The 12,542-nt window shown below is 43.4% G+C and overlaps 1 protein-coding gene across 1 annotated transcript in view; it reads left to right on the forward strand.

Moving 5' to 3' along the window:
* Window positions 1-6: 6 nt before the first annotated feature.
* The window catches only part of LOC139576946 (zinc finger CCCH domain-containing protein 13-like), a 33,857-nt gene continuing 21,321 nt past the window's right edge, over window positions 7-12,542 (forward strand). The window contains exons 1-5 of the mRNA XM_071403571.1: window positions 7-125; window positions 387-477; window positions 5,533-5,623; window positions 7,123-8,496; window positions 8,586-8,676. Of these exons, the coding sequence (XP_071259672.1) occupies window positions 5,559-5,623; window positions 7,123-8,496; window positions 8,586-8,676 (1,530 nt within the window). The 5' untranslated portion in view covers window positions 7-125; window positions 387-477; window positions 5,533-5,558. The remainder of the gene's footprint in view (window positions 126-386; window positions 478-5,532; window positions 5,624-7,122; window positions 8,497-8,585; window positions 8,677-12,542) is intronic.

Raw genomic sequence — 12,542 nt, forward strand, 5'->3', positions numbered from 1 at the left:
ACACCATACTGTACCTACCAACTTGTAGCTAGCAGGCAGCCAGCCAACTACAGTATCAAAACAAATCCCTCAGCTCTACTACCAAGTTGGAGTGAGCCTGGTGGCAAGGGTGTGAGGAGAGAAAAGTAAGTCAACTAGTTACAGATGGCTATCAACTCAACTTGTTTAGCCAGTTTCAAATGTATCTATTGAAAGCTCATGTCTCAGAATAGCTGCGATTCAACCAGTAATCGTCTTGACATTTGGTGCTGGGAGAGTCCCAGCACAATGTCAAAAGACAATTGTTGGTTGAATCGCAGCTAGTCTCCGAGCAACCTGGCTACTAGTGTGTTCGCAACAGGTTCGCCTCTGCCTGACTGATAACGTTACCCTTCCCCACACCGCAGATCGATTGACTGAGGTTTGGTTGAAGAAAATTATTAGGTCCCTGGTGAAAGGTACGGATAAACACGACAGGTGGATGGATTTCTCAGTGAAGTAAGTTAATTTAGATTCCTGTATTAAGGTTAGCTAGCTAATGACAAAGCTGCGACGGGATAATAGTTCACACCAGCCAGGTTTTGTAGCTAGATACTCATCTGACGATTGTTTAAACGAATCGATTCACATAAAAACGACGCAGGGATACGCATGGCTAAGTTGGTAAGTAAGCTAGCAGCTACATTGAGCTAATTGTCAGATAGCTAGCTAACGACTTATCAATCTACTAACGTTAGCTAATTATGCCACGCTACGTATCGCTTGCTAGTTTGTATTTTTCTTCTCTGATCCTCATGGTTTCACACGTGCTGGATAATATTGTAATGTTTATCTAGTTTGTCTGTTTTTCTAAATCAGCGTCTCTTGACTGAGACTAACTGTTAGTTAGCTAGGTCCGACTAGCCAGGTAACGTTATACTAGCTAAGCTCCGACATAGATACGACTCACAACTCGTTAGGTAACTTTTCGCAAAATTACATGAAATGCATTTTAAAGAATCGATTCAGGATCGCATGTAGCAAGTGTTACACCAAAGGCAGTTTCAAAACTCTAGGCTAAAAGTTGGTTAGCCATTTTCTTTATGCTCTTGCGGTGGTGCGTAGCTGTTGCGCTAACGTTAGCTAAACAACTAACGAACAACGTTAGAGAACGTGTAGGGCCAAGACGAGACTGACCGCTGAATTAAATATCACAATGCATTATGTTATATCACTTTCCTGGGCAATGAACTATCATCGATCTGACAGAATAAGAGTGAACACGCTAATACGAAAATAATCGCACCCCTATTTTCTACACCCCCACACTACTAGTCTCACACAAGCAACTTCTCATAGGTTAAAGTGTTTTTTATTTTATTTCACCTGTATTTAACTAGGTGTTGCTTAGTTTTTGTTCACATAACAGTTTCGTAAGTATTTTTCCTCTGCAAAACTTAAACTGGCTAAACCAGACTGTCATTGACATGCCAGTGTTACCCACACAATACCAAGGCACAGTACAGGAAATTAGGCTTCATTTTAACCATTCCAGATGCCTTTTTATTACACGGGTATGCTAGTGTTACTCATAACCATTTCAGACAGAAGATGTGGTATATTTCCTTTATATATATATATATATATATATATATATATATATATAAAAAAAAACGTTCAAACAGCCCCTTATTTACCACTTGCAGCCATACCGTTTGTATACATATCAGTGGGTAACTGGCAAATCAGGAGAGGTGGGGGGTGTTTTCATTTATTTGACCAGGTAAGTTGACTGAGAACACATTCTCATTTACAGCAAGGACCTGGGGAATAGTTACAGGGGGATTAATGAGCCAATTGGAAGCTGGGGGTGTTTAGGTGGCCATGATGATATGAGGGCCAGATTGGGAATTTAACCATGTGGTCTATTTGCATTTCAAATTAGGGAGTTATTAAACATAGAAGTGTTCATTTTCCTACAAAAAGCAGGGATCCATTCACAGACCTGGTACCTGTATTTTGGTTACAGGGTCTGTGACAAGGTCTTCATGTGGCTTTTAATTTACCATGTTTTTTTACCCCCTACCCTATTCAGATATATATGGAAAAGCTGGTATAATTTTTTTTTAAAGCAGGCATGGTAAATTAGTGGTATTTCGGTCTGTATGAAAGGTATGCCAATGGTGTCACCTAATGAGTAATGACTATTAGTGAGTACAATATGTGTATCCAGAACACACTGTCAAATAGATCCTTAGTTCCTCTTAAGAACAGTGACTAAAGTCTAAAAGTGTCTATACTTACCAATATGATAGAGGACATAGTGGTGTGCATGCACCACACACTGACACTAGCAGGTTGCAACAAATAAATGTAGCCTAATTCTGATTTTGTCTCAGAAAAGTGCTAGGCCTAATATTAAGTTCTCTATTGATCTTTACTTTCCTTTCTTCTTCCTCTTAGGATCTTATCTTTTCCTTTCATCTCCCAAATTACTTTTGTTCTCTAGTAGTCAAGTCACCACCAAGTTATTCCTCGTGAGTGTCAATGTTTGTGTGTCCCTAATGGTTGTCATCCTATCACGGTGCCACGTTGAAAGTCACTGCGCTCTTCAGTACGGGCCATTCTGATGGCAATGTTTGTCTATGGAGATTGCATAGCTGTGTGCTCGATTTTATACTTTTTCTGCCATCTGTAAGTCTAAGAAACATTTCCTTGTGCCTTGAACACACACTTTGAACAAAAATATAGATGCAACATGTAAAGTGTTGTTCCCATGTTTCATGAGCTGAAATTTGATGTGAGTATTTCTCCTTTGCCAAGATAATCCATCCACCTGACAGGTGTGGCATATCAAGATGCTGAATAAACAGCATGGTCATTACACAGGTGCACCTTGTGTTGGGGACAAAACATGGCCACTCAAATGTGCAGTTTTGTCACAACACAATGCCACATACAATGTTCCCTCTAACTTTTTTTGTCAGGTCTGTTGAGTGCAAACTTGAACGTTGTGAGAATTCTGTGCAACTTCCACCGCGCGTTTACTGTGAACACTGAGGCTGTACCTGCTTTAAGTTAGTTTTAACAGTGGTCAAGTAGGCTACTGTTGTTATTTGATCATAATGTAGGCCTACCAGAGTGGCCTACCTTTAAAAAAAAACAATGGAGAAAATGCATCCCATAACATTTTAACATGTTAATAGCTGTTTTATCGTTCAGCCTACAGTAGCAGCCAATGTGTGGTGTTCAGTGTAGGTCTACATTCCTTGAGACTTTTGGAGAGAAAAAACATGCAGGGCTTGATATTAACCTGTTTATCCACTTGTCCTAAAGACAAGGAAATTACTGAAAATGTTGTGATGTTTGATGCAAGAAACCACTTTACAAAATAAAATGCATCATTATTCCCATACCATTATTACAGAGAATCAGTCAAACTATGCTACCCTCTGCCTATTGGCTACATATGCAAACATGCAAGCATGTTTCAAAATACAACACTGCCCCTTTAAGACACAAAGTTCTTTACATGACTAATTTTTGAAATATGTCTTGAAATACACACCTTTTTGTGCTCTTGTAGGAAGCAAATTATCTATACTGAACAAAAATATAAATGCAATTTCAGTGATTTTAGAGTTACAATTCATATAAGGAAATCTGTCAATTGAAATAAATTCTTCAGGCCCTGATCTATGGATTTGACAGGGGAGCAGCCATGGGTGGGCCTGGGAGGGCACAGGCCCACCCACTTGGGAGCCAGGCCAACTCACTGGGGAGCCAGGCCCAGCCAATAAGAATTTGTATTTCCCCACAAGGGCTTTATAAAAGACAGAAATACTCCTCCGTTTTATCAGCTGTCTGGGTGGCTGGTCTTAGATGATCCCGCCGGATGTGGAGGTCCTGGGCTGGCGTGGTTACACATGGTCTGCGGATGTGAGACCAGCCACCCGGACAGCTGTTGAAACTGTGGGTTTGTTTGCACAACCAAAGAATTTCTGCATAAATTGTCAGAAACCATCTCAGGGAAGCTTATCTGCATGCTCGTTATCCTCACCAGGGTCTTGACCTGAATGCAGTTCGGCATCGTCACAGAGATACCGCGACGAGATCCTGATGCCCATTGTCGTGCCATTCATCCGCTGCCATCAACTCATGTTTCAGCATGATAATGCACGACCCTATGACACAAGGATCTGTACACTTCCTGGAAGCTGAAAATGTCCCCCCCAGTTCTTCCATGGCCTGCATACTCACCAGACGTCACCTATTGAGCATGTTTGGGATGCTTTGGATCGACGTGTACGACACCGTTTTCCATTTCCTGCCCAAATTCAGCAACTTCGCACAGCCATTGAAGAGGAGTTGAACAACATTCCACAGGTCACAATCAACAGCCTGATCAACTCTATGCGATGGAGATGTGTCGTGCTGCGTGAGGATATTGGTGGTCACACCAGATACTGACTGGTTTTCTGATCCAAGCCCCTACCTTTTTATTAAAGGTATCTGTACCCAACAGATGCGTATCTGTATTCCCAGTCGTGAAATCCATAGTTTAGGGCCTAATTAATGAATTTCAATTGACTGAAATCTTTACATGAACTGTAACTCAGTAAAATCGTAGGAATTTGTTCAGTATATTTTCTAAATTATCTCCCTCATGAGGAGGATAATGAACATTCACAGAAGTAACAGGTGAAGTTAGACCTATCAAATTTTTTTATGAAGCGATTTGAAACTCAAATTTCCCAAAAATCGGCAACGGAATTTCTGCAATTGAATTGGCTACAATGGTAAATCATAATAGTCACAAACCACTGGTTTGTTAAACTATGAAATTAATGTTTTTTGTTTGGCATACATTTAATGCCCATGTCAAACACATATCTATCTACTATATTCTCTTCCCCAGTTGCGATGAGCTTATTTTGAATCTGTCTCATAGCAGAGCTCATTCCATGTTTTTACCTCATTTGTCTCTCTAGTTGAAAGGTAGGCTAGTCCCTACTCAATTGAACTTGGTTAGATCTGGTCCAGATTTAGGATATGTTTGTACTTTAAAAAGCAAATGAGCTGTTTGCGAGGGAAATGGTGGTTGTGCAGTGCAATTCTTACAGCCAGTGGTTTTTCCTCCAGTCCCTGCTGTGTTGCTGGACCCATCTACAGTGAATTTTTAGCATTCCAGCTTTGCAAAAGCGTTTCCTGTCAACAACCACTGCCTCAATTTATCAGCCCCCTGCTAGCAGTAGGATACTCTTTCCCTTTACTCCCATTCTTTTCTTTCTCTTTTCCATGTTATATCTATTATGCAACTTGTGAAATCTACAATTTTTGTTAGTCTTTTTTGAATCTTTGTTTACATCCTTCAAAATGTATGTTAGGGTATTTCTCTGTCTGCGTGTTTCCATAAATAAAAAATGCTAAGTGGATTTCCGGTGGAAGGTCTGAGACTATAGTAATGATGCTGAGCTCTGTGCTACACTTTGATGTATGCAGCCGCAGGGTCTAATGTTACAGGAAACAGAGTTCCTTCCTTTGTAATGACACCAAATTGTGCCCTCTCCCCAGGCACCTACTCCTTACTCCAGTGTGATATGACATCACTGAGTGGTTACCACAGAAACCAGGGCTCCACTGCAGACGGTTGCCAGACAGTCAAGTGAGTGATGATGGGATTGCCCACAACAACAACTAGGACGTGTGTGCGACCAATAAAATTTGCGACCGATGACATTTTATTTGAACTGCAGTCGAAGCAGAATTGGATAATTGCACCACCAAACAGTTCTGTGTCCCCCCCTCTCACACCGTAGGAGAGCAGTCAATCCCTTACAGAGAAGCCTAACTCAAGAGAAGAACATGTGGAATACATGATCAGATCTGCAGGAGCCTCTTAAAGGGTAGCAGTCCACCAAACGTTGTTGCTTTGATGTTTTTGCTCTCAAATCAAATGTTATTGGTCACATACACATATTTAGCAGATGTTATTGCGGGTGTTGCGAGAAATGCTCTCCCTCTTGATGATGGGAACATGTGATATGACTGTGTTTACTGTGCGTTAATTAACAGTCAATTACTGTTAGACCGACAATTATTTGCTTAACAATCACCGGCTGATAATGTAGTGACCGCCTCAGTACTGGTAGAGCACTTTAGTAGGGGAGGAGCCGAATATCTAATTACTTGTGTAGCTTTTCAATGGAATTCCCCTTTTACTGCCATAGGCCAGACCTGCCTTGCATTACTACACTGACTGAATGGAAAAGACAACAATGACACTCATAGGAGAGTGAGCCTTCCTGCCTCACTGTTCCTGCTGTCTGGTGCAGCTCTGTAATCTTCAGATTACTGTAGATCTTCAAAAGGAGCGCCAGACGGTCATTGTGCTGGCAGGATTTCTGCTGTCTCACCTGTAGCTACATCTATATTTTGAGTTCTTGGAATTATAAGGTTCTATCTGCAAAAAGATGATTCTGAGATATTTGGCTTTAAAGTTCCAAACCCTAATTGGTTTGAATGGTGTCAGCTATTTTTATTTTGAATTTAGAGTACTATATAGGTAGCCTTGGTCTGTTCACTGTTTCTATGTCAATAATTACATCTTGACAAAAATGCAGATAGAACATTATAGTCCCAAGCTCACGATGTTGTCTCAGACTTTGTGTACTGGTTATCTCTGAGTCAGACCCAGTCACGGCAGATGGAGAAACAGTAGATGGAAACGATGCTGCCAGGGAACTGAACCTTTCAACGTACCCGGGGAACTGAACGCTTCCCTGTATATGGGGAACTGAACCCTCCAGAGGTGATGGATCTCTCCCTCTCCCCCTGGCTGAGGCCTGCCATACTAATGAATGGCCTGTGTTTAACAGCCCATCTGCTTCTAGAGCAGCCAGCCACATCTCTGGGTGCATGACGCCTCCCAAGGCAAAGTCCAGAGTAGTGCTCAGATAACCAAGACAGCCTTTACTTCCTCTGTCCCATGTTCCTGATGTGAATGCACCCGTCGTAGTACAGTCAGTGCATTGTATCAGAGAAAGGAGTGGCAGTACGACTCGCTGAATAGATCATTTATTGAACTTTGTTTATGGTTTTACTGCTAGACCAACAGTTAATGGCCAAAGGTGCTGATAGAGATTTGTACATTCCTGTCCCTAGGTGTTTTTCCACAGGGATGGCTGCACAAGTGGAGGTGCAGACTGGGGAGGTGGAAAGGATTGGTGTAGGGGGACGACTCCACCTCAGCCCTCTGTCTGACTCCAGTAACAAGCGCCTCACGGAGGGTCCCTCCAACACCCAGGCCTCCCTCATCATCACTCCAGAGCCTAGTAAGCCTGTCCCTGCACCCAAACCACGGCTCACTCCCAGACCTTTCGCTGTGGAGAAAAACCCCACCATCCGGCCCATACTTGCGCCTAAGCCTAATACCAACCCCCGACCAGTGCCCACTCACCCTACTTCTTACAAACCTGACTCACCCAGCACCCCAAAACCTCAGCAGCCGAATGTCACCAGCAAACACAGGCCAGTGCCGATCAACCCCAGCTGTCCTGCTCCTAACTCCTACAAACCCTCTCATAAGTTGAGCATGGGACAAACCACGAAGCCTGTAGCCCAGCCCTTCAAACCCGCCCCTCTTCTAACCCTTGGGGACCCCAGCAAACCAACTCCCTCCCAACCGGTGCGGCGTCAGAAGCCAGCTGCGGCAGGCTTGTTCCAGTCACGAGGCCCTAAGAAACCGCCTTCAGCAGAATGGTCCGGATCCACCAAACCGGAGAAGGAAAGGAACAAAACAGCATCCAGTATCAGAGCTGGGGCAGCCTCTATGACCAGAGCCAAGTCTATGGGCTTCCTCAGTCAGATAGGGCAAGATGAGGAGGAAAGGAAGGGGGATGAAGGGCCCAAGGTCACAGTTCAACTCCGATCCCAGTCTAGAGCCTCCAGGCCCAGACCTGTGTCGGCCATCTTCCTGCCCTCTCCCACTCAGGCTGAGTCACCCACCCCAGCTGCTCGCTGGGCAGTGAGACGTCCCCTCTCAGCCGACCTCACCTCCAAGTTTGAGTCCATTGGCCTGTCACTGCACCACGGCCGACCTGCCAAGACCGACAGCAAGGAAAACACTCCAGTGGAACCGCTACGGAGGACAGAGAAGGAGAAGGGAGCAGAGGGGACCAATGTTACACCATCGGCCCCAGACAGCAAGCCCTCAGCCCTCGTATTAGGGAGAGAGAAGAAAACAGAGGAAGAAGAGGAGGAGGATGATGGAAAGGGTGGAGGCAGCATTAAGAGACGGATCAGTCTCTTGCTTGATTCCTCCTCTTCTTTCTCTCCTGTGGTTCCTCTCCGTGTTGCTGCCCAAAGACCAGGGTCTAACTCTCCAGTACAGCCAATCCAAGAGGCAGATGTAACATTGGGTGGTGTTAAACAGCGAATCAGGAAGCTTACTGAAGATACTGTTACACCACCAGCCCAGACCCCTGCTGTTAGACCACAGTTCAAGTCCCGCCCACTGCCCCCTGACCTGACCAAAAGGTAGGAGCTCCTCACTACACTGTCTGTCAGTCCTTTTATGGCTCTCCCATTGGCATGTCTTGTGTGATATGTGTGTTTCTCTTCATCAGGCTTGGCTCTGAGAGGACCACAGACCTCGGCAGTCCCTCCTCCAGTGAGGCGACAGACCGCCATGAGAGTGACACTGATCCTCAAAGGAGGGTAAGAGAGGCTCTGGGATTTGCTTAGGTTAATCTGGTGTAGGTGGTTTGGTGTAGGATTGCAGTGAGCCCTGTGAGAATTGTTCAAACTCCCGTGCCTACCAGGCAAACCCAGTTGAAACACTACTGTCTATGATAGGCAAGCAACGACAGTTCAAGCTAGAATCCTTACTTGGTGAAACTGCCATGTTTGTTTGGGATATTACAACAACAATGAAGTTACTGCAAACAACCAACACTGTTTTATAAGATAGAACAGCAGAATATGTACTGCAACTTATTTTACCACGCTGCCAGATGCTCCTCACCTCAAAACACCACGCTGCCAGACACTCCTCACCTCAAAACACCACCCTGCCAGACACTCCTCACCTCAAAACACCACCCTGCCAGACACTCCTCACCTCAAAACACCACACTGCCAGACACTCCTCACCTCAAAACACCACACTGCCAGACACTCCTCGCCTCAAAACACCACGCTGCCAGACACTCCTCGCCTCAAAACACCACGCTGCCAGACACTCCTCACCTCAAAACACCACGCTGCCAGACACTCCTCACCTCAAAACACCACGCTGCCAGATACTCCTCACCTCAAAACACCACGCTGCCAGATACTCCTCACCTCAAAACACCACGCTGCCAGACACTCCTCACCTCAAAACACCACGCTGCCAGATACTCCTCACCTCAAAACACCACGCTGCCAGATACTCCTCACCTCAAAACAAAACAAAGGCGCTGCGACGAACAGTGGCACTGTTTCTCCAAATGCGAATTAGATTTTTTAATCCCTGGTCTTCAGTAACCAGGTTTTCATCCAACCTTTTTATGCGAGTGAAGTACAGATAAAATGTCTGATAAAAAATGTCACAACACGCCCGATGGAAACAGCTAAGTTGTCGGTAAACTTGACCAGTGTCGACAAAACAAAATACGCTAGACATGGTGGGATCTTTTTGTGTCGGTATAATTAATTATGCGAGAAATGGCGGTGTAAATGTTTTTATCTGCAAATATTGATATAATAACCATTATATCGAAGTAAACTTGAAGTCACGTGATGGCATGTTGTGTGGTCTTCCTACTACGAGTCAGGAAAGCATGCAGTTTTAGGCTACAGATGAAATGAGTTATGATGAACTTCACAGGGTGGTAAAAGTACAAAGTGATTTAGCTTGATGCTCCTTTCCAATAAATATCATAATGGGTGGCAGGTAGCATAGCGGTTAAAGAGTTGGACCAGTAATGGTTGCTAGTTCGAATTTCCGACAAGGTGAAAAATCTGATCTGCCCTTGAGCAAGGCACTTAACCCTAATTTCTCCAGCATCGCCGTCAATAATGACTGATCCCTGGCCGCGACCCCACTCTCTGAGAGTGTCTCAGGGGGAGTGGGATATGCAAAAAAACATGTTTCCATTTCACACACATACTTGTACAGGTTGCACACTTGTACATATGTGAAACAGGACAAATACAGTGCCTTGCAAAAGTATTCACCCCCATGGAGTTTTTCCTATTTTGTTGCATTACAACCTGCAATTTAAATTGATTTTTATTTGGATTTCATGTAATGGACATACGCAAAATATTCAAAATTGGTGAAGTGAAATTTTAAAAATTACTTGTTTCAAAAAAGTTAAAAACTGAAAAGTGGTGCGTGCGTATGTATTCATCCCCTTTGCTATGAAGCCCCTAAATAAGATCTGGTGCCACCAATTACCTTCAGAAGTCACATAATTAGTTAGATTGCACACAGGTGGTCTTTAAGTGTCACATGATCTGTCACAAGATAGATAGATATATACCTGTTCTGAAAGGCCCCAGAGTCTGCAACGCCACTAAGCAAGGGGCACCACCAAGCAAGCGGAACCACGAAGACCAAATAGGTCAGGAACGAAGTTGTGGAGAAGTACAGATCAGGGTTGGGTTATAAAAAAATATCCGAAACTTTGACATCCCATGGATAACCATTAAATCCATTATTAAAAAATGGAAAGAATATGGCACCACAACAAACCTGCCAAGAGAGGGCCGCCCACCAAAACTCACAGACCAGGCAAGGAGGGCATTAATCAGAGAGGCAACAAATAGACCAAAGATAACCCTGAAGGAGCTGCAAAGCTCCACAGCGGAGATTGGAGTATCTGTCCATAGGACTACTTTAAGCCGTACACTCCACAGAGCTGGGCTTTACGGAAGAGTGGCCAGAAGAAAAGCCATTGCTTAAAGAAAAAAATAAGCAAACACGTTTGGTGTTCACCAAAAGGCATGTGGGAGACTCCCTAAACATATGGAAGAAGGTACTCTGGTCAGATGAGACTAAAATTGAGCTTTTTGGCCATCAAGGAAAATGCTATGTCTGGCACAAACCCAACACCTCTCATCACCCCGAGAACACCATCCCCACAGTGAAGCATGGTGGTGGCAGCCTCATGCTGTGGGGATGTTTTTCATCAGCAGGGACTGTGAAACTGGTCAGACTTGAAGGAATGATGGATGGCGCTAAATACAGGGAAATTCTTGAGGGAAACCTGTTTCCGTCTTCCAGAGATTTGAGACTGGGACGGAGGTTCACCTTCCAGCAGGACAATGACCCTAAGCATACTGCTAAAGCAACAATCGAGTGGTTTAAGGGGAAACATTTAAATGTCTTGGAATGGCCTAGTCAAAGCCCAGACCTCAATCCAATTGAGAATCTGTGGTATGACTTAAAGATTTTTGTACACCAGCAGGAATCCATCCAACTTGAAGGATCTGGAGCAGTTTTGCCTTGAAGAATGGGCAAGAATCTCAGTGGCTAGAAGTGCCAAGCTTATAGAAAGATATCCTAAGAGACTTGCAGCTGTAATTGCTGCAAAAGGTGGCTCTACAAAGTATTGACTTTGGGGGGGGTTCAGTTTTTTTTGTCTTATTTCTTGTTTGTTTCACAATAAAAAAATATTTTGCATCTTCAAAGTGGTAGGTATATTGTGTGAATCAAATGATACAAACCCCCCAAAAATGTATTTTAATTCCAGGTTGTAAGGCAACAAAATAGGAAAAATGCCAAGAGGGGTGAATACTTTCGCAATGCACCCTATTTGACATTTTACCTTTTAATACTTGGCTGCCGTTTGAGAAATATTTTGTCCATTATTATCTCATCATGTAGGTTATACCCGCACTGTATATGCGAGCTGTTGGTCAGGAAGCACGTCACAATACCAGAGTATGGCATATTTAACGCAAACGTTTTTTGTCGTGAGAAAACCATCAGTGGAGTTGAAAATGTGATGGAAACCCTTTTAACTTTTTATGGAAATTTAACCGCAAAAGTTATTTTTATGTGTACTATGTCATCACGCACAGCCTTTTATCCACAACAAGTCAAATTGATGGAAACGCATCTCTCGTGGGAAATGCGCATTGTTTTATGCAGATTCTTGAATATATGCATGAAAATCTGTCGCCAATTGGAAAGAAACTTAGCTAGTGACACAAAATAAAGTTGTCTCGTTTGCTATAAAAACAGAATGAGAGCCATTCCAGCAATTTACTAATGCCCATCCAATTTGAGTTTACTAGCAAATTACCAAAGATGTTGATAGATAAATTGAATCAGCCTGTTAAATGATCTCAGTCACAACACTGGGGATTTGGTAAGTGCTTGTACTTTGTTTCCTGTCTTGTTTTACGGTCACTGTTTGTTTGAGCAACATTTGAAGATGGTGTTAACTTAGTTAAAGCTTTGTGAATACAGTATATTCCTTTATTTCATTGTTTTTTTTACTAGTTTCGATTTTTGAAAATGTAATGTATTTATATAGTTTCTGTGTTTGCCACTGTAAGCCCCAAAAAATAACTTGATCTTCGTGCAACGT

The sequence above is a fragment of the Salvelinus alpinus genome, chromosome 5 (genome assembly GCF_045679555.1).
Source record: "Salvelinus alpinus chromosome 5, SLU_Salpinus.1, whole genome shotgun sequence".
Lineage (NCBI taxonomy): Eukaryota > Metazoa > Chordata > Actinopteri > Salmoniformes > Salmonidae > Salvelinus > Salvelinus alpinus.